Source organism: Pelodiscus sinensis, chromosome 3 (assembly GCF_052426305.1).
Source record: "Pelodiscus sinensis isolate ZL-2025 chromosome 3, ASM5242630v1, whole genome shotgun sequence".
NCBI lineage: Eukaryota > Metazoa > Chordata > Testudines > Trionychidae > Pelodiscus > Pelodiscus sinensis.
This window is the reverse complement of record NC_143054.1, coordinates 468,258-491,814: the sequence shown is the minus strand read 5'-3', so window position 1 is coordinate 491,814 and position 23,557 is coordinate 468,258. Positions and strand designations below refer to the sequence as shown.

Genomic DNA, 23,557 nt, shown 5'->3' with positions numbered 1-23,557 from the left:
AAAGATGCATTGGAAAAGGTTTAGAAAAAGGCAATAAAAATGATTAGGGGTTTGGAACAGGCCCCATATGAAAAGAAATTAAAAAGACTTGGCTGTTTCAGCTTAGAAAAGAGAAAACCAGTGCTTTTTTGGTGACTGTACTGCCCGGTACTCAGTACCAGCACCTCCAGTCAGAGCTCAACAACTTTTCCCCTGGAGTACCAGTATCTTTTCTTTTTTGTTTTTTTTACAAAAAAGTACTGGGGAAGACTAAGGGGGGATATGCTAGAGGTCTATAAAATCATGACCCGTGTAGAAGAAGTGAATAAGGAAAAGTATTATACAGTAACTCATTTAACACAGATAAGTTTCAGAAAACGATTGTGTTAAGTGAAAACGTGTTACGCGGGGTCAATTTTGCCACTAAAAATAATGGAAAAGGAGGGGGTTGCGTTTCAAGAGTACGTGCGCTCGAGGCTCCAGCCTGCACTTGCTAGCAGCTGGCTGATGAGCGCAGGCAGCTGCCTGGGGACCGGGACATAAGGTTGGGGGGGGAAAGGGGACTGGGTTACAGCAGGGAGGGGGGTGTTTGGCTCTGGGAAAGGGAAGGGGAGGAGTATTGGGTTGGGAGTATGCCTCTGTGACGGGTCTGCTGGGACCCGCACTGTGTCCAGTGATGGGGGGGTCGGCGGGGAACGGCGCAGCAAGCAGCAAACCCTCCACCGCTTTTCAGGGAGGCAGGGGAAGCCCTGCATGGCCACCAGCAACAGGCCAGCTGGGGAAACTTATTTCAGGGACAGTCATGTTATTCAAAAAACGTTCCCTAAAAAAATCGTGCTATTGCGAAAACATGGTAAGTGGGCAAATGTTAAACGAGTAATTACTGTACTTATTCCCACAATATAAGAACTAGGGGTCACCAAATGAAATTAATAAGCAGTAGGTTTAAAACAAACAAAAGGAAGTTTTTCTTTACTCGGCGCACAACCTGTGGAACGCCTCACCAGAAGATGTTGTGAAGACCAGGACTTTAACAGGGTTGAAAAAAAGAGCTAGATAGATTCACAGAGGTTAGGTCCATCAATGGTTATTAGCCAAGATGGGTAGGAATGGTATTCTTAGCCTCTGTTTCTCTGGAAATGGATGACCAGAGAGGCATCACATGAGGATTACCTGTTGTGTTCCCTCCCTCTGGGGTACCTAGCATTGGCCACTGTCGGCAGACAGGATACTGGGTTAGACAGACCTTTGGTCTGACCCAGTCTGGTCATTCTTATATTGAGGTATCAGGAAGAGAGATTTTGGCACAGACCGATAAGCTTAACAACAAGAAGTCACCAGGCCCAGGTGGTACCACCCAAGGGTTCTGAAGAAACTCAAGTATGAAATTGCAGAATTAACTGTAATTTGCAACCTTTCATTTAAATCAGCCTCTATATCAGACTGCTGGCAGACAGCAAATGGAACCCTTTTTTTAAAAAGGTTCCTAAGGCCATACTGGTAATTACAGACCAAAAAACCTTAGGAAAGAACAGATTCATGAAAGAAGGGGAAGCAGGTGGGATACAGCATCTCTCAAAGAACCATTATGAGGTAAAGTAACCATTTCTTCGAGTGCTTGCAGGTGATTCCCAAGGAGGATACCCATGGAGGAGGGCTTGGAACCTAGCGGGAAATGGACTGCACGCTGCCCTGCCAATGGCCACGTCGTGTCTAGCCTGCTGAGTGATTAGCAAAAGTATGAACCAATGACCAGGCAGCTGCCCTACAGATGTCCAGAATTGGTACCTGTGCTAGGAAGGCTGTAGAGGAGGCCTGGGCTCTGATAGGAGGAGCCCATTTTTCCACTGCTCCTTAATACATGCCATGATCTACAAGGACAGGCGCTGGGACGACTCTGGGAGGCCCTTCATCCTATCCACTATGGCTATGAAAAGGCTTTGTCCTGTCTAAAAAAACCACAGGCGCTCTTCTTACATCCAATGAGTGCAGAATCATAGAACCCTAGAACTGGAAGGGACCACAATGGTCTGAGGTCAACAGGATGAAGTTTAACAAGGACGAATGCAAAGTGCTCCACTTAGGAAGGAACAATCAGTTTCACGCATACAGAATGGGAAGCGACTGTCTAGGAAGGAGTACGGCAGAAAGAGATCTAGGGGTCAGAGTGAACCACAAGCTAAATGTGAGTCAACAGTGTGACGCTGTTGCAAAAAAAAGCAAACCTGATTCTGGGATGCATTAACAGGAGTGTTATGAACAAGACACGAGAAGTTATTCTTCCTCTCCAGTCTCTGCTGATTAGGCTTCAATTGGACTATTGTGTCAATTTCTGGGAACCACATTTCAAGAAAGATGTAGATTAATTGGAGAAGGTCCAGAGAAGAGCAACAAGAATGACGAAAGGTCTAGAGAACATGAGCTATGAGGGAAGACTGAAAGAACTGGGCTTGTTTAGTTTGGAAAAGAGAAGATTGAGAGGGGACATGATAGCGGTTTTCAAGTATCAAAAGGGTTTTACAAGGAGGAGAGAAAAATTGTTCTTCCTGGCATCTGGGGATAGAACAAGCAGCAATGGGCTGGAAGTGCAGCAAGGGAGGTTTAGGTTGGACATTAGGAAAAAGCTCCTACCTGTCAGGGTGGTTAAACACTGGAATAAGGTGCCTGGGGAGGCTGTAGAATGTCCATCTCTGGAGATCTCAGAGCATGTTCCAATGCTGATATGCAGCGCCCACATACCTTGCATGCGTAAGTCGGCCAGGCGGACTCCCCATCCCATGTCAGATGTGTCCGTCACTAACTACACTTAGGGCTGCTGCAGGGCAAAAGGGATTCCCCCGCACGTCCCTTTTCTGCAGCCACCAATCCAGGGTAGGCAGGACCTCCAGTGGGTTGGTCACCAGGACATCGACCTGATCGTGGGCTGGCCTGAAGGCCCTCGCCAACCAGGCCTGGAAAGGGTTCAGGCACAGCCTGGCATACTGCACTACGTACATACAAGCCGCCATATGGCTCAGAAGCCTCATGCTGTTTCTTGCCGTGGTCAGAGATGCGGCCTGGAGCCTCAGAACGATGCCCCTCATTGCCACAAACCTGGTGGTTAGCAGAGACGCCCGACCTGTCGTGGCATCCAGCCTCACTCCCACAAACTCTATAACCTGCGCAGGGTCAAGGGTTGATTTATCCTTATTCAACATGAGCCCTAGGCAGGAGAAGGGTTCTTGAAACAGGGCTATGTGGGCCACCGCTTGGCTCTTGGATCAAACCCAATGAGCCAGTCGCCCAGGGAAAGGGAAGTCCTGCACTTCTCTCCTCCTTAGGAAGGCAGCCACTGCCGCCATGCATTTGGTAAATACCCTGGGGGCTGCTGACAGGCCAAATGGGAGGACCGTAATCTGGTAGTGGCCAGAGCAAACTGTAAAATGGAGGAACCTTCTGTGGGAAGGGATGACAGAGATGAGAAAATACGCGTCCAAGTCAAGGGTGGAGTACTAGTCCCCTAGATCAAGCGAGGGAATGATGGAGGCTAGGGTCACCACCCTGAACCTTGACTTCCTTATGCAGGCATTGAGCTCTCTGAGGTTTAGGATGGAGTGAACGGCCCCCCCTTGCACTTTGGGATGAGGAAATACTGGAAGCAGAACCCTTTCCCCTGAAATTCTCGCGGAACCACTTCTACCGCACCCAGCGCAAGCAGCGGGTGAACCTGCTGATGGAGTTGCTCGTGAGAGGGGTCCCTGAAGAGGGACGGGGAAGGGGGGTGGGAAGGACAGGAACAAGACAGAGTACACACCACTATCTCGAGGACCCAGTGGTCCATGGTGATCGAAAGGGCCCAGTTTGTTCATGAAGGGATGATCTAGGATCAGGTGTGGTAGTCTGCCCCCAGGCATAATTTCAAAATCCTGACCTTAGGCCCGGTGACTTATTAGGGGGCCCCTGCGTCTGACTGGACGCCAACCTCGAACGTCTATGGTTGGCCCTATCATTGCCTCTGTTCTTCTCTTCCTATTGCCCTCCTGCCTGGGGCCCTGCTGGAACTGCCTCCATAGCCTGAAGGCCTTGGGTATCCACACCCCGGCCCCTCAACGTCACACCCTTAACCTTAGGCCACGAAGCTTATTGTCAGTTTGCTCTGAAAAGAGCCCCGACCCTTCAAAGGGCAAGGTCTGCAGGGTCAATGGTCTTCTGGTGGAATACCAGACACCTGCAGGCACAAACTGCAATGCATCACTATACCCGTGGCCATTGATCTCGCCACTGAGTCAGCAGCGTCCAAGGCCACCTGGAGGACCATGCAAGACACCACTCTGCCTTCACCACAGGCACCCTGAACTCCTGCTGGGACTCCTTAGAAAGTTGGTCCTTAAACATCTCTAGTGACACCAGGAGTTACAGGTGTATCTGCCATCCATTGCCTGTTGCAAGCTGCAAGCCTGTGGTGACGTAAGCCTTCCCCTCCCCAAGAGGTCGAGCTTTTTTGGTTCTTTGCTCTTGGGGGTAGGCCCAGGCTGGCCCTGCCTCTCCCTCCGGCATGTGGCCTGCACCACAACCACGCCAGGGGGTGCATGGGCAAACAGGTGTTCATGCCCAGCCTGAGGAACAAAGTACCACCTCTCCACCTCTTTTTGTGTAGGTGGAATGGACTCTAGCGTCTGCCACAAGCTTAGTAATTTTGGCCACCGTTTTATTCAGCAGCAAGGCAATTCTAGGTGGGGCATCCGCCGTTAGAATGTCCACCATCAGGTCAGTCTCCTCTGGTACCTCCTCAGCCAGTACCCCCAGGTTTGCTGCCAACCTCCAAAGGAGCTCCTGGTGGGTGTGCATGTCCATGGTCGGCATGACTGGAAACGGGCCCACCAACACCTTATCGGGGGAAGAGGATGATGATTCCCTGGGCAATACAGTCTCCTCGGGAGGAGGTGGGGAGGGGAAGAAGGGGTCCCTCCCCAGTCTTTGAGGAGACTGCGGTCAGACTTGGCTCTCAGGGACTGGCTGGTGTACAGGCACTGGAGCTCCTGCCATTCCCAACAGGCTAACCCTGGGCTCCAAAGTCAGTGCCCAGGTAAGGGGTGTAGCTGACGGGGGTCCCTTTATGCCCTGAGTACAGGGAGGCCGAAACCGATCCTGGCACACGCTGCCTTTGGGCCTGGTGATGTGTCCAGGGGGTCCAAAAAGGCCACTGTGTTTGTGGTTGCCACTGAGGCAGCCACACCGGTGGTAACGGAATGACGTGCCTAGAAAGGCAAATCGAACTGGACTGGTTCCGTGAGTGGGACCGGTGCGGAGAACGGAATCACCGAGATCCAGAAGATTGGTGTGAGAAAGCCCTCAAAATCATGGATTCTGACTCCGAAGAGTAATCCAACGCTGACCATGGTGGTGCCATGGATGAGATCGGATCATGGGACCTGCTATGGTGCACCAGCACCGCAGGTTTCCCCCGGTGCGATACCCTGGGTGCCGGCATAATGCGTACGGCCCGGTTCTGGAGGGGGCTGAGGTGCTATAGGTGCTGGGTGGTTAATATCCTGCGCAGTACCCTGATCCCTGCACCAGCTGGAGCGGGTCTGTTGTGGGGCTTGGTGCCAGGCCTGCGCCCCAGGCCGATGGTAAACGCCTTGGTGCTGGAGGCTTCAATGCCTCTAGCCTCTCACGACAGGGCTGTGCGTGGGGGCCTGCCTCTCGCAGTGCCAAGGCCGGCGGAGATGTGAGCTCAATGAGCTCATGGGCCACCGCAAACGTGTCCAGGACTGATGGTTCACGGACCTCATGCTGAGAGGTCCTGGACCTCCGGACTGCTTGGCTGTGTGGAGCTAAACCTGCACCTACGCAGCACGGGAGCAACATTGTGTTTGGGTGGGCCGTTTGTGGACGCACCCCATGCTCCCACCTCGACACAATCTCCCTCTTTGCACCTTCTGGGTTGTCCTTGCTGCCAGGGACTGGCACTGGCGCCGCAGTGTCAATGAACGGTCAGGCTTCACTGCGCACCTCGGCGCAGCCCCCACATCACGCACCGATGCTGGTGCACTCCTCACTGACAGCGTGGGGCCTGATGGCGCAGGTTGGAGCGCTGACTCCATCAGCAACAGTTCTAGCCTAGAGTCGCGCTTGAGTTTCGTTCTAGGCTTGAACGACCTGCAGATTCTGCATGAGTCAGTGAGATGTCCTTCACCTAGGCACCTAAAACACTCGTCCTGTGGGTCTCTGCAGGACATGGGCTTTTGGAACCATGCACAGCGCTGGCGTTCTCCCTAAGGTGGAAGCAGGGGTGCGAAACAACAATTCTAATGTAAACAACCAAACAACTACTCTAAGGAGAACCATTTACACAACGATTTACTAGAACTAAGGGCACAACTGCAAATAACAAGCAAAGCGCTCCAGCAACCCTGGGGAGGGGGGGTAAGAAAGAACTTGGGGTGGGGGGCCAGCAGGGGTATAGATGGGCCGATATGCCAGTGTCACTCCAGGGTTCTCCCCAGATGGCCCACTGGATACTACTCAGGGTAAAAACCTTCCGGGACTCGTGCACACGGTGCGCACACACCTAGGTAGAATGAACATAAGCAAGAACTCGAAGAACTTGAACTTTCAGAAAGCCCTTCAACAAGGGCTCTTACCAAAGGCTTTGAAGCAAACAAAGCAGTCATGGAATAAGAGGTAAGGTGCCCTTAGATCAGTAACTGGTTAAGAGACAGAAATAATTGGTCAGTTTTAAAATGGGCAGAGGTAAGTAGCAGGATCCCTGAAGGACCTACCTTATGATCTAGAAAAGAGTGAACACGGAGTGAGGTGGCAACACTTGCAGACACTACAAAACTACTCCAGAGAGTTAGGTCCAACCTAGACTGAAAAGCGTTACAAAGGGATCTCATAAAACCGGGTGACTGAGCAGCATTGGTCTCACAAATGTTTGACTCCCACCCACTTTTGGGTGCGTGTCACAAGTAGATTATTTCCTGCTCCGCAACAGCACTCTCTTTATGCCACCAGAACAAGCTGCTTCTAATCCCCTCGAACCAGGCCTTGAGCCTAGAGCCAAGACCTAGGCTGGGTTGGCATCCTGCGAGGGGAGATGGGAGACAGTCTAGTGTGACTGGTTGACAAGCACTGAGCTGAGTGAAGAAAGAAAACTACATTTCTCATTTCTGACAGGTCCCAGAATCACCTTGGCTGCGCCTATCTTGACCAGTACCCTGGCTAGCCGGGGAAACGCACACAACAGGAGAAAAGCAGCGATAGGCAACCTAGGCTAGTGAGTGGCCCTCCAGCTCACTGGCCCGTAAGATTGTCATAACCAAGACGGTCTTGTGGGATAGGGGAATTTTGCTAAGCAGACCTAGAATTTGCAGGGGGTGCCAACTGAAGCATAGCAGCACCTTGATTGGATGCAGAGGGAGCACCCGGCTCTCCCAGTCAATGCTGTGTGCAGTCAGCACACACCTCGCTCCAGGCGCATGTCACTTTAGCAATACCAGCAGAAAATACAGTGGAATCTGGCAACCCCGCACGTGAGCAACAGCAAACAAAATGTCTTTAGGCCACCACTTGGAACCCAATGGGCTGGAGGGGCCCATGGGCCACAGGCTGCTCACTACTGGGTAAAGGTGTACCCCAGGGAGTGGTGACCCCTCTTGAACACAACTGGGAGCATTCTTCTTTTGAACGAAGGAGACTATCTGTAGGAAACCCCAACAGTGAAACACACTGAGTGGAGTGAGCTCCCTCTCCCAATCGTGAGCTTGGGAGAAGTGTCTGCTGAGGACGGCCACGGCGGCGTTTTGTATGCCTGAAAGGTAAGCTGGTGGGCTAGTGATCTGGCTTCACGTGCACCACCTCCAAAGCTGGACTGCTTTGGTGGAGAGGGAAAGCAATCTTCTCCCCGCTTGACAATTTATGTAAGACACCTAGGACATGTTGTCCATCACACTCTATATATTTGCCTCTGATCAGTGGGAGGAAATGGATACAGGCATGTCTGCTTGCTCTCAGACCCAGCCAGTCCATGAGGGGGGATTCGAGAGAAGACCATCCTACACTGAACAGAGTGAGCGTCTAGGTGGGCTCCCTATCCCCGTAGGGTTGCAGCTGTTCTTACCAAGGTTGATGTTTGAACACAGGGATCCCCTGTGCAAACACAGAGGGTTGTTCGTTCAACATGCAGGCATGGAGAAGAACCTATTTAAGCTGTGTCTGCTTGGCGAGTCAACAGTTCTGAGCCACCCTGGAAGCAGGGGGATCTCTCGCATGATTTACTGTCAAGATGTCAGCTGCTGGGGGACAATTTCTGGCCAATGGCTGAGGGTGACACACTGTATTGACTATATTGGCTAGAGGTATGAACCTGTGGAAAGGAGGAATGCTCTGCCGTTACTGCACTGAGAGAAGCTCCTGCAAAAACCAGATGTTTGCTGGGGTTAAGGTGTGTAACTCAGAAATAGGTCTACGGCAGTGCTCCCTAGAAGGCGAGTGCTTTGGTGGCCACCCAGGAGAGATTCAATCTGATCAGCAGAGCCACCACAGAACCCACATCCAGCAGCATGTTTCTCTACTGGTGGTGCACATCTGCACATGATTTGGTGCACATCATTTATTCTGCATATGGATGGGAAAAGTTAGAGGGAACATTGGTCTGAGTGGCCAAAGTTCTGTTGAAGGAATCCCTTTGAGCAGGCTGCCAGCAAAGTGTGGGAAAATCAGAACTTCTTGTTTGTGGAGATGAGTCATCACCCCAGAAGACTTCTGAGAACACTGATGAGACACGGACCAGGAGCGCCAGGCGCTGAAAATACTCTTGCCTCCGAGAAGCACAGGCCCCTTTGACAGGGAAGGGTTGCGAAACGGAAGTAAGTGCCCTGACCACTGAGGGCTGAGAACAAGGCCTCTTGGCCCATGACTGAATTAGTGCTGGGAGTACGGCCATTTTGAACCACTGGAAATCTGTCGAGCAATATTGGCCTAGAGGAGGCCAGGACTAACCACAGGTTCAAAAGTAACTAGGCAGGTTAATGCAGGCCCATTAGTGAGTATTAGCCAGAGTGGGCAGGGCTGGTGTCCCTAGTCTGTTTGCCAGAAGCTGGGCTGTCTGTAGGGGGCACGAGGCGATGCCCTCCTCCACCCACAGCCTCCCCTGCTTCGCCACCACTGTACCCCCTCCCCCGAGAGGCAATCTAGCGAATTACCAGGGCCGTGTGGACCAGAATGGCAGCAGGGCTTGGGGCCCCCACCCTCACCCTGGCGGCAGGAGCTGTGGGATGCAAAGCAAGGCAGCAGCCTGCTCCACTCCTCTCCCAGCCAGGTCACTCCTCAGGTGCCAAGAAACAGAGCAGAGCCAGGGTGAAGCAGTGCGACCTAGCTGGGAGATGGGCGACAGAGCAGAGTAGGCCACTGCGTTGCCACAGTGAGTGCAGGGGCACTGACTCCTGCTGCCACCCAGGCTCTCCCGGGCAGGACTGCAATGGCAGCAGGGGATGGACCACTGGATGATTACTGGTCTGGTACTCTCTATGGGGCTTCTGGCACTGGTCACTGTTGGCAGACAGGATACTGGGCAAGATGGGCATGGCTGCAGAGAGCAGCTTAAGGATGTAGCTGACAGAGAAGAGCCTTGCCATGGGCACTCAGTACATTCCCTGGGGTACGGTAAGATGGAGATGGCTAGGGCTTGTGCCGAAAGTGTTCACCGACTTGTGGGAGCCAGCCTGACCTGACAGAGCAGAGGCTGGGCTGCCGGTCAGAGGAGCTACGCTATTAGTCCTACTTCCTCACCAGCCCCTGGGACACCACTCCACATCCCCTGCCTGGATCATTCCAGGCACACAGAACAATGGCTGCCCTGTGTAATCCTGGGAAGACCAGGACAACCCGGAGCAGCCAAAGACTGCCTCTTCCTCCAGTCTCTCCGCCGCAGCAGCCAGGCTTTTGGGACCATCCCCACGCAATGAACCCGCCCCCACCAGAGCTGAGCAGGGGAGCCTCACATGCTCAGCACTAAGCTCTTGGAGGTAGGGCCTGTCTTTGTCCAGCACCTGGCCTGGAGGGGCTGGGGCTCCCAGGGATGACAGCAATAGATCACAAAGTGCTGGAGAGCCCTTGCTGTCCACTGGAGTGACGGGAGGAGAACTCACATCATCTTGACTCCCTCGCGGTCCGTGTGGTTGATCTCTGCCAGTACTGCATTCATGTCCATGTTTTTGGTCATTTCTTCTAGCGCGTTCTCAGGAATCATGTCTGCACAGAAGAGGGAAGAGGCGTCATCCAAGCTGCTCAACCCCTGCCACATTTGCCTGGGGGGGCTGCTGGAAGTCCCTGGACACAGCTCTTGCTCCCACAGCAGGCAGGGCACCACCCAGGGGAGCAGGAGAAAGACTCAAGTGGTACAGCCACCCCCAGCCTGGCAGGACTGCAGTGAATTCCAGACACAGCTTCCTGCTTCCCAGCACTGGGGGGCTGTGAAGTGATGTCCTGAAAGCCCAGAGCAAGGTGCACCCTGGATCTCATACTCACGCTGGTGTCCAACAATGCAGTGAGCGGCCAGCAACTTCATGGAGGGCACCTCGAACAGAGCTTGGTGGAAGAGGAGTTCCCGAGCAGTGGGGCGTTTCCCAGGGTCCAACTCCAGGCACTTCTGAATGAACTCCTGCAAGGCAACAAGCCACACAGACTAGGAAGGCACAGCCCACAGAGCCAAAGAGGGGTGCTGCTGCCAGGGGCCAAGGCTGGTCCCTGCATGTCAACAAGCATATTCCTAACACTGCCTTGCACTCACCCTCTGCAAGGGGTCCTCCAGCAGCTGGATGGCGCTGTTAATAGCCTCCTGGGGCACATAGGAGGACTCACCGTTACCCTGGATCTCCAGCACCGCCATCTGCCAGCAGAAAGTAAGGTCAGGCAAGCCCAGGTGGCCTAATGACTCGATCCGAGCTCAGTCTGAATAAGTTACTCCCAGAATTTTTTTTTGGGGGGGGGGGGGGGGAAGAGGGGGAGAGATGTGTCATGTGATCAGACAATTGGTGCTTCTTGTAAAGTCCCAGCCCCAGGAGGCACGTGATCAGAGGTAGAGGGAGAATCTGCCTTTTTTATATATATATAGAAAAACTCTTGAGCAACCTTCATGGCTGTAGGGACAAGCTTGAACCAAGGACGCTAGCAGACCCGATGGCTCAGCACCCGCTGTTCTTTTAAATCATGACTTTCAAGTCCAGGTCAGGGTTAGCTGGGTCTCACTCATGGCTTCTGTGTTCTTGGGGTTGGCAATACTGGATCCATGTTGTAGGAGAAGGTCACACCCTGCAGGCCCTCAGGGCCCAACCGGACGGCTGCCGTACCTCTGCCAATACAACTGCTGCTCCCACTGAGGCCCAGAGCCAGTTGGAAAGGCTACTTGCCCAGTACTCTCAGTGGTAGCTAAGAAAGTGCCATTAGCAGTGTTGCTACCCACAAGAGGGAACCTCAAAGCTCCGGTAAGGCTCCTCCCATGCTTCCAACTGCAGCCCGCCACCCCGACGGGACTGCTGTGGTAATGGCTAGCTAGCGCCTGGAAAAAGGGTTGGAACGAGGGCGTTGCAAGCACCTGCGCCGCACTCGGCAGAGCGAATGAGTCCAAACAATGCTCACCTGGCACCACCCAAGACTCTGTTCAGAGTGTCACGGGGACCCGAATAGGAGAGAAGAATGAGAGTGGAGCAAATGGGGGAAGAGAAACTATGGGCTGGGCTATTCTGGGATCATGCGAAGGAAATGGGCCTTGGGGGATTCCCTTGTGCAAAGGCGAACAGGCCCTGCCTTGCTCCAGAGACCGACTGGCTGTTTGCCAAGGACCAGACTGGGAAGGCTGTCTGGCCATCATCACTGGACCCAGACTAACATTCACCGGCTCCTGCTCCAGCGAGTATCTCCAGCCCACACCGAGCTGGTGGGATGAAGCAGCACATTCACCTCTGCCCAGCCTGGGCAGAAACAGGAATGGAGCCGGACACTCCCAAACCAGCCCCAGGGTGTCACAGGCCAGGTGTAGAGCGAGAGGCCAGGACCAGGGCTGACCTGCTAGTCCAGAACATCTGCCTATGCTTGACCAAGGTCCTTGCCTCCCAAGATGGACAAAGTGCCACACTCCCCAAGCCCTTTTGAAGCATTCCTGCTTGTCTGTTCTGTCAAAGGCAGCAGCTCACAATGTAGCCACAGTAACTCCCCCTCCTCCCGGCAGGCTGCTGCTCACAATGAGTAGCCAGCACCTTAGCTAAAAAGGAGCTCTGATTTGCATAACAATTCCACTTCAAAACGCAGGTCCCTCAGCAGTGGAGCTTGGGCTGAAGCGAGGCTGGGGGACAGAGCACAGCTGCAGCCTGAGTTGGAGAGGGAGCGAGGGCAGACCTGGGTCTGGAGGTGAAGCCTGACTGAGGGATGGATAGGGCTGGTGAGGGGAGTGAGGCTTGGGGTGGAGCTGGCCTGGGGTCATGGTGCTCCCTCCTGCCCCATCATGCACTCTCCACCGTTCTAACGTTTGCCACAGAACTAAGCATACAGGGCTCAGCACTCAAAATGCCAAAGCGGGTTTTCACCCGTCACTGTTGTGCAGCAACAGGGTCACGTTCACACCTTACTCTCTGGTCTCATTTATGCCATCAAAGTAACTCAACAGCATTCCCTGAGGAGGCCACCTCGGCCATCTCCAATAGCACGTTGGCATCCTAGACAATGGGCCTCCAAGCATTTGATCTTTCCTCTGTCGAGAGAGCACAGCACTGAAGCCCTGACACAGAAGGACAATAAAACAAGAGCCCCTCTGCAGAGAACAAACCAGTTACCAACTGCTGCTTCTCTCAGACCACAGGACAAGCAAACTCCTCCCCGGAGACCCGGCTGCTCACTGAGAGGCACACAGACACTGGCTGGGCACTCGGGGACCATCCTGGACATCTTTCCTTTGATCTCCTGTGGAAGCAAGCAACAGCCTGCCAACCACTGCACAGGCTTTTGCAGCGTCCAATTCTTTCTATGCCTGCCCTGGAGCCTCTGTATCCCAGGCTGGGGAGAATACTATTGCACTGGACCCAGCGGACGCCGTCATGCCTTTCCTCACCTCGTGGCCTCTCCTGCTTCTGGGCAAGACTGTCTGCTTTTCTGCTCTAGAGCAGTTATTTGCCCTTGTGTCCCAGGATTGATTTGCTTGATCCCCGGGCTCCGGTTTTAAAAAGCTTTATGTCCAAATTACTGGATCATTGTCAATGCTTCATGCATTGAGCTATGTATACTTCCCATAGAGCCCTGAAGAGATGGGCAACCGGCCAGGTCAGCGGAGAATCCCTCATCATCACAGACCACTAGGAGGGCGGTGAAGCACTGGGATGGGTTCCCTAGGGAGGGGGTGGAGTCTCCATCCCTAGAGGTGTTTACGTCTTGGCTTGACAAAGCCCTGGCTGGGTTGATTGAGTTGGGCTGGTCCTGCCTTGGGCAGGGGGCTGGACTCGATGACTCCTGAGGTCTTTTCCAGCTCTAGGATTCTATGAAACGCAAGGAGGTTAAGATACCAGACCAGATTTTGCTTCACAGGTTATTGTGGTGTTAGTCTGAGATGTAGTGGGGACTATATTCACCAGTTGCTGTATGTGATTCCTATGGTCATGTGCTGCTTGGGGGTGACTGCATGTGGGGGACGGGGGCGGAGGGGTGCCCAGCGGGAGATGGGATCTCTGGGGGAGAACTCCTGAGGGAAGGCACATAGGGAATGGCCCAGGCTGTCCTGCCACCTGATCCTAGGGAGAAGATGCAACCAGTGATAGTCAGGTAACACCCAGGGCCCAGAAAGCAGGACAAAGGAGGGGGTGGAGCTGCCTAGACAGCTGGAACCAGTTGCTGAGTATGTGATTTAGTTTTGTGATAGAAATGTAGCCGTGTTAGTCTGGTGTAGTCCTGTATTTTGATTTAGTTTTGACTCTCTCAGGGAGAGGGGAGTCTAGCTGGCTTGGGGGGCCAAGCAGGGGCCTAGAGCCCTCACTCAGGGTGCCCCTCTCCCCAAGCTGGGCTGTACTAACTGCTCCTGGTTCCTGTAACAAGTCTGAGCTATGCTGTGTCCCTGCCAGCTGATAGTTACCTCTGGCTGTGGATGGGGTGTGACTCCCCCACACTGACAGTCTGAGCCCCACCAGCCCTCCACATTTCCTACTGTTAGGCCACAGCAGCTTACATAAAGGATTGCAGAGTCCTCTACCTGGTCTCTCTCTTGGAACTGGTCAGAGGATATTTTTTCCTGCTGAACTCCTAATGTCTTGGCTCAGACCCGGTTAACTCAAGGGCATAGGAATGGACAGGCCAAAGCAGAGCAGGGGGTCCATCTACCCCCATCTCCTGACACCAAGAGTAACCAGCATCAGCTGCTTCAGAGTGAGGGGAAAGCCACCACAAAGGGGCTGTTAGAGGATAAGTGACAGAGCCAATTCTGTCTGGTCTCAGGCAGCTGGTTTATGCCCTGAAGCAGTAAGCTTTGTATTTCAGATTCTCCATATAAACGTCCCTTCCTCCTTTGACCCCTACTAAACTCCTGGCCTCAGTATCTTGCAGCAGTAAGTTCCTCAAGTCACTTCTTACATTTGGAGCAGGAAGTGCCACTCAAAGATGACCAGCACAGAAGACAGATACTAATGGAGAGGGACCAGCCAGCCCAAAGCCTTGTCTAGCATGTTAGTGCTAGGAGGCAAGGAGGGAGGGGTGGGCGGAGAGCATGGAACTTGGTCAGAAATAGTCACTCTGTTACTGAGGGACTGGGAAACTGAGTAACTTCAACAGAAAGGATTCTTGTTTCACTTCGACATCCCTCGCCACACCCAGAGCACGTCCCCAGCCCTCCACCTTCCCACTCACCTCCAGTGCACACATGCCAAAGGAGTAGATGTCCACGGCAGTAGTGACATTGGCAACTTCTGTAACAAAGGAACAAGGCTCCACAGTCAATTCAACACCTTATAGCACTGGGAGTCCCCACAGCAGACACTGAGATCCTGCAACCTCCCCTCCCCACCGCTGTTCCAGGGACAAGGGATCCCAATGGCTCCAGATCAGGGCCACACAGTCTAGGGGGAAACAGCAATAGCTACGCTTAGCTGCATCTTCTCCCAAGATATGCAGGAAATAGCCACCCACAGACCAGCCTACCAGCAAAACACAATGCAGCCAGACCACACCTGAGGCCTGCTGGCACTGTGCTGCTTTACTGTACCTCCATACTCTGGGGCAAAGAAGTGCAGGTTCTTCTGCTCCTCACGACATGTCTTCACATGGTTATTGATGGTGTCCGGTGCCACTGGAAGAGAGTCACAGATGTTTAAATGTAGCAAACCTCACCAGCTGGGCCCCAGGCTGCTGGAGGAAGGCACAGCTATCCACAATGAGCAGGGCCACTGGAAAGTTTCTCCACCCGGTTTCGTAACTCTCACACTCACTTAGGAGACCTAGCATTGGACTCAAACAGCAACTGTGGCTCCCTGGCTCTGCAAAAGGAGGAGCAGCTAAGCTCAGAACCACAGCATCCAGTGTGAGCACCTTGGCTGCAGAGGCACTGAGTTCCAGACCAGACAGCTTGGCAATCAAGCAAGTTGTTCCATGGTCAGCAAGGGCACTAGTGCAGATGGGGGTCTCCCTGTGCAGAGAAGAGACACAGCCAGCTCAACACCTCTGCAGGACTACCTATGGATCATCTCTGTGCGAGGCCTCTACCCGGAGCACTCAGCCGATGAGCAGCAGCAAGATGGAACCAAATCCAAGAGTGAGGGCAAGCAGAATGAGAATGTGGGGCTTTCGGGGGGAAGCTCCTAGGACACTCACTTCACTAGAGGGCTGTGGACAAGTTTCCAAACAGGCTAAACATTAGCCCCACAAGTTGGGGGGAAAGGGAAAAAAATCAAGGTGGTAGAGAACACAAGGGTCATCCCTCCTTCCTCGTACTCACAGCCATTCCCGCACCAACGTGCTCCCAGCCCTACATCATGATCAGCCGATGGGGCATCCACACCCTCCCCACACACAATCCTACCAAGCAGCAACACTTCAGTGTTCTCCCCAAGGTTACTCTGGGAAAAAGCTGAACCACTGCACAGAAGCATCGTTTACAACAATTCCTGGAGCAGCTGGTTCTGGAACCCACAAAGGGAGAAGCTGTTCTTGATTTAGTCCTAAATGGAGCGCAGGATCAGATCTAAGAGGTAAATGTAAGTGGGCCACTAGGAAATAGCAACCATAATGTAATAAAATGTAACACCCCTGTGATGGGAAAAGCCCCTCAGCAGCCTGACACTGTGGCATTTAATTTCAGAACTACACAAATATGAGGAGGTTAGACAAACAAATTAAAAGGTACAGGGGCAAAAGTCAAATCCCTGCAAGCTGCATGAAAACTTTCCAAAGACACCATAATAGAGGCCCAACTTCAATGTATCCCCAAACTAAAAACCACAGTAAGAGAACCACAAGTGCTGTTGGGGCTTAGCCACCAAGTAAAAGAAGCAGAGAGATAAAAAGGCATTGTTTGAAAAGTGGAAGTGAAATGCTAGTAAAGAAAAGAGAAAGGAGCATAAACTGTCAAACTAAGTGTAAACATATAACGAGGAAAGCCAAAAGGGAGTCTGAAGAACAGCTGGCTAAAAACTCAAAAAGTAATAGCAAAATGTTTTTAAATACCTCAGAAGCAGAAAGCCTGCCAAACAACCAGTGGGGCCACTGGGGGATCAGGATATCAAAGAAGCACTCAAAGACGATAAGGTCATTCTGGAGAAACTAAATACATTCTTTGCTTTGGTCTTCATAGCTGATAAGGAGATTCCCAAACCTGAGCTGTTCTTTGTAGGAAAGAAATCTGAGGAATTGTCCCAGACAGGTGTCATTAGAGGTGGCTTTGGAACAAACAAACTTACCAGTAACAAGTCACTGGGACCAGATGGCATTCACCCAAGAGTTCTGAAAACTCAAATGTGAAATTGCAGAACTATTAACTGTGGTTTGTAACCTACTCCTTAAATCAGCTTCTGTCCCTAATGACTGGAAGACAGCTAACTTGATGCCAATATTTAAAAATGGCTCTAGAGGTAAGTCTATCATCAGTACCAGGCAAATTAGCTGAAACTACAGTAAAGAATAAAATTGTTGGACACATAGATGAAAATAATTTGTTAGGGGAAGTCAATACGGATTCCATAAAGGGAAATCCTGCCTTAGAGTTCTGAGGAGGACAAACAAACATGTGGACAAGGGGGATCCAACGGAGATAGTGTACTTAGACTTCCAGAAAGCCTTTGAGAAAGTCCGTCACCAAAGGTTCTTAAAGTAAGTTGTCATGGGATAAGAGGGAAGGTCCTTTCATGGACTGGTAACTGGTTGAAAGACAGGAACCAAAGGGTAGGAATAAAGGGTAAATTTTTGGAATGGAGAGAGGTAACTAGTGGCATGTTCTAAACCGGGGTGGGCTAGAGCCCGTCAGCTGCCAGATCTGGCCCACCAAGCCACTGGATCCAGCCCGTGGCTGCCTTGCTGGGACCCTAAGTACAGCACAGCAGACGACACTTTGAATGTGGCTGCTCTATTCTGAGAGCAGGGAGGGAGGCTGTGCTCTGTCCCACCCCTCAGCAAAATCTCTCAGCTAGCATCGGCCAATTTCCGACCAATAGCAGCCGAGATATTTTGCTAGTACCAGAGGCAATAAAGCTTCTTCCCTCCCTCTTCATCCTGTCGGAGCAGAGCCACGTGGAGCAGCTTGCAACTGCAGGCTTCAGGTTCATGCAGGGCTGCTGGCTGGGAGCTGTCTAGATAAGTGCTTCCCAGCTAGAGCCTCTGGCACCCCCGCTCTGTCCCCCAACTACTGCCCCAAGCCACCACCCAAACTCTCTGCACCCCTCCCCCAGGTAATAACTCCATCTCAGACCCTGTACCCCATCCTAGAGGCTTTCCCTCAGGCCAGAATCCTCAGATATCCCCTCCCTGACCCGGCACCCTAAGCCTCTGCCCCAGATCACAACCCCTTCCTTCATCCAGCTCCCCGTCAGACTCCACACCTTCTCCTACCCCAATCTCCCTTCTGCACCCAACCTCTATCCTAGACCCCAAACTCCCTCGGTAGAAATGTGGCCCTTGACCACTTGCATAAATCTTGGAGTGGCTTCCCATTAAAAATTATTGCTCACCCCTGATCTAGACCGTGCTTGGGGACTGGCCTTGATAATCTCTCAAGGTCCCCTCCAATTCCATTATTCTATGATTCTATATTCAGAACCATTAGAAAATGGATAGAGATAAGAGAGAATATCTTATTGCCTCTCTATAAATCCATGATATGCCCACATCTTGAATACTGTGTACAGATTAGGGATGTTAAATGGCATCTAATCAGCTATTTGACTACTCGATGGAATTTCCATCCACTAGTAGATTAGCTGATGGGGCGAGGGGAAATGCAGAGTCGCAGTGGGGCTAGCTTTCGGCCCTAGGAACTAACCCTGCTGCAGCTCTGCCTTTTAAATGTATTAAGAGCTTGACAGCTCTTAAAACGTTTAAAAAGCACAGATGCAGCGAGGGAGGGGGAAGAGAAGAGATCAGGTGCAAGCCAGGAATCAATGGATTCCCAGCTTGTGCTAGGTCCCTGCCCCCGCTATGCCTCTTCCTCCCCTGCCCCCCACCCCGAGATGGTGCTGGGGGGGGGGGGGGAGAGCAGAGCAACTAGTCGCTTAAATCCCTGTACAGATGTGGTCGCCTCATCTCAAACAAGGTGCATCCTAGAAGTGAATGCCTGGCTGCGAGGATGGTGTCGCAAGGAGGGCTTTGGCTTCCTCGACCACAGGATGCTATTCCAGGAAGGACTGCTGGGCAGAGATGGCGTTCACCTTTCGACGAGAGGGAAGACCCTATTTGGACACAGACTGGCTAACCTAGTGAGGAGGGATTTAAACTAGGTGCGACGGGAACAGATGAGCAAAGACCACAGGTAAGTGGAGAACATGGAGACCTGGGAGATGGGTCAGAAATGGGAGGAAGCGTGGGCTATAATGGCAAGGAGAAAGGAGGGTCAGGGCACAACAGGGAGGCAAGGTCAAATCAGTATCTTAGATGCCTATATACAAATGCGAGAAGTATGGGTACTAAGCAGGAAGAACTGGAATTGCTAACCAATAAATACAACTATGATATCATTGGTATTACAGAAACCTGGTAGGATGGGACGCATGATTGGAATGTTGGTATGGAAGGGTACGGCTTGCTCAGGAAGGACAGACAGGGAAAAAAGGGAAGAGGGGTTGCCTTGTATATTAAAAATGTACACACTTGGACTGAAGTGGAGATGAACGTAGGAGATAGCTGTGTAGAGAGTCTCTGGGTTAAGCTAAAAGGGGTAAAAAAATGAGGGTGATGTCATGCTAGGAGTCTACTACAGGCCACCTAGCCAGGTGGAAGAGGTGGATGAGGCCTTTTTAAAACAGCTAACAATACTATCCAAAGCCCAAGATTTGGTGGTGATGGGGGACTTCAACTATCCAGATATATGTTGGGAAACTAACACAGCGGGGCACAGGCTATCCAATAAGTTTCTGGACTGCATTGGAGACAACTTTCTGTTTCAGAAGGTTGAAAAAGCTACCAGAGGAGAAGCTGTTCTGGATTTGGTTTTAACAAATAGGGAGGAACTAGTTGAGAACTTGAAAGTGGAAGACAGTATAGGGGACAGTATCATGAAATAACAGAGTTCATGATCTTAAGGAAAGGTAGAAGGGAGACCAGCACAATTGAGGTAATGGATTTCAGGAAGGCAGATTTTGATAAGCTCAGAGAACTTGTAGGTAAGGTCCCATGGGAAGCAAGACTGAAGGGAAAAACAACTGATGAGAGTTGGAAGTATTTCAAAGGGACGTTGTTAAGGGCCCAAAAGCAAACAATTCCGCTGTGTAGGAAAGAGAGAAAATATGGCAAAAGACCAGTTTGGCTTAACAAGGAGATCTTGTATGATCTCAAAATAAAAAAGGAGTCATAAAAAAATGGAAACTAGGACAAATAACAAAGGATGAATATAGGCAAGCAACACGGGAATGCAGGGGCAAGATTAGAAAGGAAAAGGCACAAAATGAGATCAAACTAGCTACAGGCATAAAGAGAAACAAGAAGACCTTTTATAAATACATTAGAAGCAAGAGGAAGACCAAGGACAGGGTAGGCCCACTGGTTAGTGAGGAGGGAGAAGCAGTAACAGGAAACTTGGAAATGGCAGAGATGCTCAATGACTTCTTTGTTTCGGGCTTCACCGAGAAGTCTGGAGGTGTGCCTAACGTGGTGAATACAAGCAGAGAGAGGGTAAGTTTAGAAGATAGGATACACAAAGAACAAGTTAAAAATCACTTAGGAAAGTTAGATGTCAGCAAGTCACCAGGTCCTGATGAAATGCATCCCAGGATACTCAAGGAGCTGATAGAGGAGGTATCTGAGCCTTTAGCTATGATCTTTGAAAAATCATGGCAGACAGGGGAGATTCCAGAAGACTGGAAAAGGGCAAATATTGTGCCCATCTATAAAAAGGGGAAGAAGAACAACCCAGGAAACTACAGACCGGTCAGTTTAAACATCTGTCCCAGGGAAGATAATGGAGCAGGTAATTAAGGAAATCATATGCAAACACTTGGAAGGTAATAAAGTGATAGGGAATAGCCAGCATGGGTTTGTGAAGAACAAGTCATGCCAAACTAATCTGATAGCTTTCTTTGATAGGATAACGATCCTTGTGGATAAGGGAGAAGTGGTGGATGTCATATACCTAGACTTTAGTAAGGCACTTGATACGGTCTCGCATGATATTCTTATTGATAAACTAGGCAAATATAACTTAGATAGGGCCACGATAAGGTGGGTGCATAATTGGCTGGATAACCGTAGTCAGAGAGTTGTTAACGGTGCTAAATCCTGCTGGAAAGGGATAACAAGTGGAGTTCCTCAAGGGTCTGTTTTGGGACCCGTACTGTTCAATATCTTCATCAATGAGGCAAAATGCAGGACAATGTAGCACTTTAAAGACTAACAAGATGGTTTATTAGATGATGAGCTTTCGTGGGCCAGACCCACTTCCTCAGATCAAATAGTGGAAGAAAGTAGTCACAACCATATATACCATATATACCAAAGGATACAATTAAAAAAATGAACAAATATGTGATTTGTCCTTTTCATATTTGTTCATTTTTTTAATTGTATCCTTTGGTATATATGGTTGTGACTACTTTCTTCCACTATTTGATCTGAGGAAGTGGGTCTGGCCCACGAAAGCTCATCATCTAATAAACCATCTTATTAGTCTTTAAAGTGCTACATTGTCCTGCATTTTGCTTCAACTACCCCAGACTAACACGGCTACATTTCTTTCATCAATGAGAGTACGCTTATTAAGTTTGCAGATGATACCAAACTGGGTGGGGTTGCAACTTCTATGGAGGATAGGGACATAATTCAAAATGACCTTAGCAAGTTAGAGAAATGGTCAGAGGCAAACAGGATGAGGTTTAATAAAGAGAAATGCAAAGTGCTCCACTTAGGAAGGAACAATCAGTTCCATACATACAAGATGGGAAGCGACTGTCTAGGAAGGAGCATGGCGGAAAGGGATCTAGGGGTCATAGTGGACCACAAGTTGAATATGAGTCAACAGTGTGATGCTGTTGCCAAAAAAGCAAATATGATTCTAGGTTGTATCAACAGGTGTGTTGTAAGCAAAACTCGTGAAGTCATTCTGCCGCTCTACTCTGCACTAGTTAGGCCTCAGCTGGAGTACTGTGTCCAGTTCTGGGCGCCACATTTCAAGAAAGATGTGGAGAAATTGGAAAGGGTACAGAGAAGAGTGACAAGAATGATTAAAGGTTTAGAGAACATGACCTATGAAGCCAGGCTTCATGAACTGGGCTTGTTTAGTTTGGAAAAAAGAAGATTAAGGGGGGGGGGACATGATAGGGGTTTTCAAATATCTAAAAGGGTGTCACAAGGAGGAAGGAGAAAATTTGTTCCTCTTGGTTTCTGAGGACAGGACAAGGAGTAATGGGCTTAAAGTGCAGCAGGGGAGGTTTAGATTGGACATTAGGAAAAAATTCCTAACTGTCAGGGTGGTCAAATATTGGAATAAATTGCCAAGGGAGGTGGTGGAATCTCCCTCTCTGGAGATATTTAAGAACAGGTTAGATAGACATCTGTCAGGGATGGTGTAGACGGAGCTTGGTCCTGCCTTGAGGGCGGGGGGCTGGACTCGATGACCTCTTGAGGTCCCTTCCAGTCCTATTATTCTATGATTCTATTCTATGATTCTATGATCACTGCTTCCCAGGTTGTCACCCACCTCCACTTCCCCTATTAATTCCTCCCAGCTTGTGAGCAGAAGGTCAAGCTGCACATGGCCCCTGGTCGGATCCTTCAGCTCTTGTGTCAAGAAGTTCTCCCCAACATTCTCCAAAAACTTCCTGGATTGCCTGTGTACTGCTGTATTGGTTTCCCAACAGATGTCAAGGTGATTAAAGTCCCCCATGAGAACCAGGGCCTGCGATCTGGAAGCTTCGCTCAGCTGTCCGAAGAAAGCCTCATCTACCTCATCCACCTAATTCCGTGGCCTGTAGCAGACACCAACCACAATGTCACTGCTGTTGTTTGTTCCTTTAAACTTAAACCATAGACTCTCAGCAGATCCAGAGAAGAGCAACAAGAATTATTAAAGGTCTACAAAATAATGAGCTATAAGGGAAGATTGAAAGAATTGTGGGGGGTTTTTTCATTTGGAAAAAAAGAGAAGACCGAGAAGGGACATGACATAGCTTTCAAATACCTAAAAGAGTGCAACAAGGAGGAGGGAGAAAAATTCTTCTCCTGAATGTCTGATGACAGGACAAGCAGCAATTGCAAGGGAAGTTTGGGTTGGACATTAAGAAAAACTTCCTACCTGTCAGGGTGGTTAAGCACTGGAATAAATTGCCTAAGGAGGTTGGCAAAATCTCCGTCACTGGAAAGATTTAAGAGCAACACCTGTCAAGGATGATCTAGAGGGTGCTTGGTCCTGTCATGAGGGCAGGGGACTGGACATGATGACACCTCAAAGTCCCTTCCAGTTCTAGGATTCTATGATAGAACTGAGGTGCTCCTTTTCACACAACTTACTGACAACCTCCTTTGAACATGGTGCTATACCAATTCAAACAGATCAGTAGTCATTACAGTCCAGCTACCCCTACTTCAGTGCTTATCTGGGCCTAATTATTGTAATGCCAATGACATACTAGCATGTCAAGATATACAGAATGGTCTTTCTTCATGGCCTGCTAGAGAACTTGCTTGCCATGCTCATCTGGGAGATTTAAGCTGAAAATCAGTTTTCAACTTCCAAAAGCTGTTGTGGGGCAGTTCTCAGAGAAGGGACTCTGATTATGGAAGATCAAGCTGACAATTCTTGCTACCTTCAAAACATGCTGCTTGATGGGCCAGCTTAAGCAAGCACTATTAACGGTTCACAATCCTGCTGGAAAGGTATAACAAGTGGGGTTCAGCAGGGATCTGTTTTGGGACCGGTTCTGTTCAATAT

The 23,557-nt window shown here is 50.5% G+C and overlaps 1 protein-coding gene across 2 annotated transcripts in view; it reads right to left on the bottom strand.

Moving 5' to 3' along the window:
- Positions 1 to 23,557, bottom strand: part of NRBP1 (nuclear receptor binding protein 1) — a 78,075-nt gene that overhangs the window by 6,476 nt on the left and 48,042 nt on the right. For both annotated transcript variants that reach the window (XM_075916280.2, XM_075916281.2), the window contains exons 8-12: positions 15,200 to 15,283; positions 14,845 to 14,903; positions 10,754 to 10,852; positions 10,492 to 10,624; positions 10,113 to 10,215 (exon numbers count right to left, since the gene is read on the bottom strand). In XM_075916280.2, the coding sequence (XP_075772395.1) occupies positions 10,113 to 10,215; positions 10,492 to 10,624; positions 10,754 to 10,852; positions 14,845 to 14,903; positions 15,200 to 15,283 (478 nt within the window). The remainder of the gene's footprint in view (positions 1 to 10,112; positions 10,216 to 10,491; positions 10,625 to 10,753; positions 10,853 to 14,844; positions 14,904 to 15,199; positions 15,284 to 23,557) is intronic.